Source organism: Lemur catta, chromosome 2, assembly GCF_020740605.2.
Source record: "Lemur catta isolate mLemCat1 chromosome 2, mLemCat1.pri, whole genome shotgun sequence".
Lineage (NCBI taxonomy): Eukaryota > Metazoa > Chordata > Mammalia > Primates > Lemuridae > Lemur > Lemur catta.
Genome location: NC_059129.1, coordinates 65927810 through 65930711, shown reverse-complemented (window position 1 = coordinate 65930711; position 2902 = coordinate 65927810). Strand labels below are relative to the sequence as shown.

The 2902-nt window shown below is 40.0% G+C and overlaps 1 protein-coding gene across 1 annotated transcript; it reads right to left on the bottom strand.

The window, feature by feature from the left end:
• Window positions 1–268: 268 nt before the first annotated feature.
• LOC123632121 (CCR4-NOT transcription complex subunit 7-like) lies at window positions 269–1303 on the bottom strand. Its single transcript, XM_045542236.1, has one exon. The coding sequence runs from the start codon at window positions 1103–1105 to the stop codon at window positions 269–271; it is 837 nt and encodes a 278-aa protein (XP_045398192.1). The 5' UTR covers window positions 1106–1303.
• Between the last annotated feature and the right edge of the window lie 1599 nt (window positions 1304–2902).

Below are 2902 nucleotides of genomic sequence, written 5' to 3'. Positions count from 1 at the left end.
AACACAGGCTGTATATTTTGTGTACCCTTGACGTAACTTAGAAAATATCCTACTCTGCTTTTTTTTTTTTTAACCTGAATGCATTTCTATTTATTAAGATCTGAGATAGGAACGGTCATACTTAGTACTGAAAGGCAGAAAATAAAATGAGCTATGAAAGGGAAAAAAGAAAGGTACTGTCTATTGTCAAGGATTCAACCAGAGATAAAACCTATATACAAGCATGTGTGTAGCTCAAATAAAGTAAAAATAAAAGGACTATTTCATGTCATGACTGCTTGTTGGCTTCCTCTTCATATGCATTACCTGTGCCATTCTGTACACAGTATGAACCAGAACCAAGGCCATACAAATGACCCCAATATTTGGCATCATCAATATGATCTTCAAAGAACATCTCTCTCCTTTTGAAAAAGGCCATTCCTGTAAGCAATGAATCAGATCCCGCCTGATGCTGTGGTCCTATTCCTTCCAGCTCCAATTGTTCAGCAACTTCTTGTAATCCACCTTTGAGATTTTTGCAGCTCTTCATGACAGGAAAAAATAATCGAAGGATCTTAAAGAAGTCAAGTTCTTCTTCAGGCAAGTTAGAGTTGGTCAGGATTTTGATTAAATAGCCAAAGTCATAACCACTATGAAATGACAACCATTTGACCCCTTCACAGAGGAACACTCCCGAAGTCATAAGAAGTTCTGCAAAGTACTGGGTCTCAATTCCTTCCTCCTCATGTTTTTTAAACTGGATACCAGATGTTGTCAGTAGCTCTACAGAGTCCTGGGCATACATGTCCTCCGTCACATTAAACTTAAAATTAAACTGCCAAGTTGAAGTTCCTGGAGGGTATTCTCCTTGCTCATTCATAAATGTCAGTCCTAGTTGGATTACCTTTACCAGCTCTACATTACATCGCAATAGTTGGTACTGATAGTCAGCATTGCTCCTGAATTCTCCAAGGGGTCTTGCAACCACATCTGGAAACTCGGTGTCCACAGCAATGTAATTATATTTTCGAATAACTTGACGAATTTTCTTCATCTCTTCATCCAGGTTGCAAACCCAAACTTCACAGATTCTTTGGCTATGATGTACAGTGGCTGCTGGCATAGTGAGGGCACAAGGGAGTCTAGATGCCAAGCATCAAAATGTTATACTTGATTGAAGATTTTTTTTCATAAAATACTTTATCCTTTGTTTATGTACTTTTGTCGCTGAGCTCACGCGCCTCCTCTTCCTCCTCCTCGCCATAGAGACAGCTCTCTGTGGCGGTGGTGGTGGTAGCAGCGGGTGGCCCATAGACACCGTTCACCCCGTCGCTTTTCGTACCTGCTCTGCTTTTTTGAAGTTTGCACTACAGAACCTCCTATGTGATTCTACGCAGTGTACTTAGGTGTAACAATATGCATGCTTGTTCCTGTGCAAACCTGTGAGGAGGGCTCTTCTGTTTCACCTCTCTTTCTGCATCCTCTCACCTAGAATGGTAATGGCTTCATCTTCCCTAGTACAGACCCCAACCCCCCCCACCCCCGGGTCCTCCTCCTGCCACTCAGAGAATGCATGCTAAAAGAGATTTAACTTCATGCCCTTCAGAACTCTCATTTTCTCAGTGACCATCACTTCGAAGGTGATCAAGTCTGAAACTTTATATCATCTGCTGTGAGTTGTTAAAAATACCATGTCTTAACCTAGAGGGTTAAAAACCTTAAGGAAAAACTTCAAAGTATCTGCCGACATCTGGTAGGATGTATGACAATGGGAAACTTCTTGTTCCTCTGCCTTCAACCTCGTCTTACCTTGGATATCCACAGAGCTCACCACTCAGAGTATAACAAATATAGAGTGCAGAGGATTATTTTTTTCCGTATAATTCTCTATTTTTTACTGCTATTTCTACTTCATTTTTTATATAGAGTTCAGAATAATTTTAAGATTTACTCACATGAAGAAATGAGTGAGGAGTTGAATTTTGCACAAGTAACCTGCAAAGGTAAAAGGGATAAGAGAATATGTGATGCAGTTAAGGCAATGCAAATAATTCAGTTTACCAAACAGAAGGAGTGATGAAGGATGATAGATCAGACTGAATAGGAAAGGTGCACAGATGCCATATCCTAAGATGGCAGGGATCAATTTGTATTTGGGCACATACTTCTGGAAGCTATGAGCTAGACAGAGGGATAGGCTGGATCTTACATTTTTCTGGGCAGTAAATGATAAAAAATTGAACTTGATGCTTCTATATTAGATGGATAATGTGATGGTTAATTTTATGTGTCACTGAGCACCTAGATATTTGGTAAAACAGTCTTTCTGGATGTGTCTTTGAGGGTGTTTCTGGATGAGATAAACATTTGAATCAGTGGGCTGAGTAAAGCAGATTGGCCTCCCCAATGTGGATAATTCTCATCCAATCAGTTGAGGGCCCAAATAGAATAAAAAGCTGAGTAAGAAGGAATTCTCTCTCTGGACCTGACTGTCTTCAAACTGGAATATTGGTCTCCTGCCTTTGGATTTGGACTTGGATCAGAACTTTTACTATCAGCTTTGTTGTTTTTCAGTTCTTCCATCTCAAACTGGAATTATACCATTAGCTTTCTGGGTTTGCACTTCTCAGCCTCCATAATTGCACGGGCCAATTTCTTATAATAAATTTCTCTCTCTCTCTCTCCCTGTGTGTGTGTGTGTGTGTGTGTGTGTATGTGTGTGTGTGTGTGGTGTGTGTGTGTGTGTATCCTACTGGGTGTTCTGTTTCTTTGGAGAACCCTAACTAATACTTCTAATAATATTTTGATACTGAGATGTGGGGTGCTGCTATAACAAATACCTAAAAATATGGAAGTGGTTTCCAAACTGGGTAATGAAAGATTTTTGAGGTGTGTGCTAGAAAAGACAAGATTGCTGTGA

What these genes read in the sequence shown, in the direction of transcription:
- LOC123632121 (XM_045542236.1), bottom strand. Translation starts at nt 1,105, where the DNA reads ATGCCAGCAGCCACTGTACATCATAGCCAAAGAATCTGTGAAGTTTGG.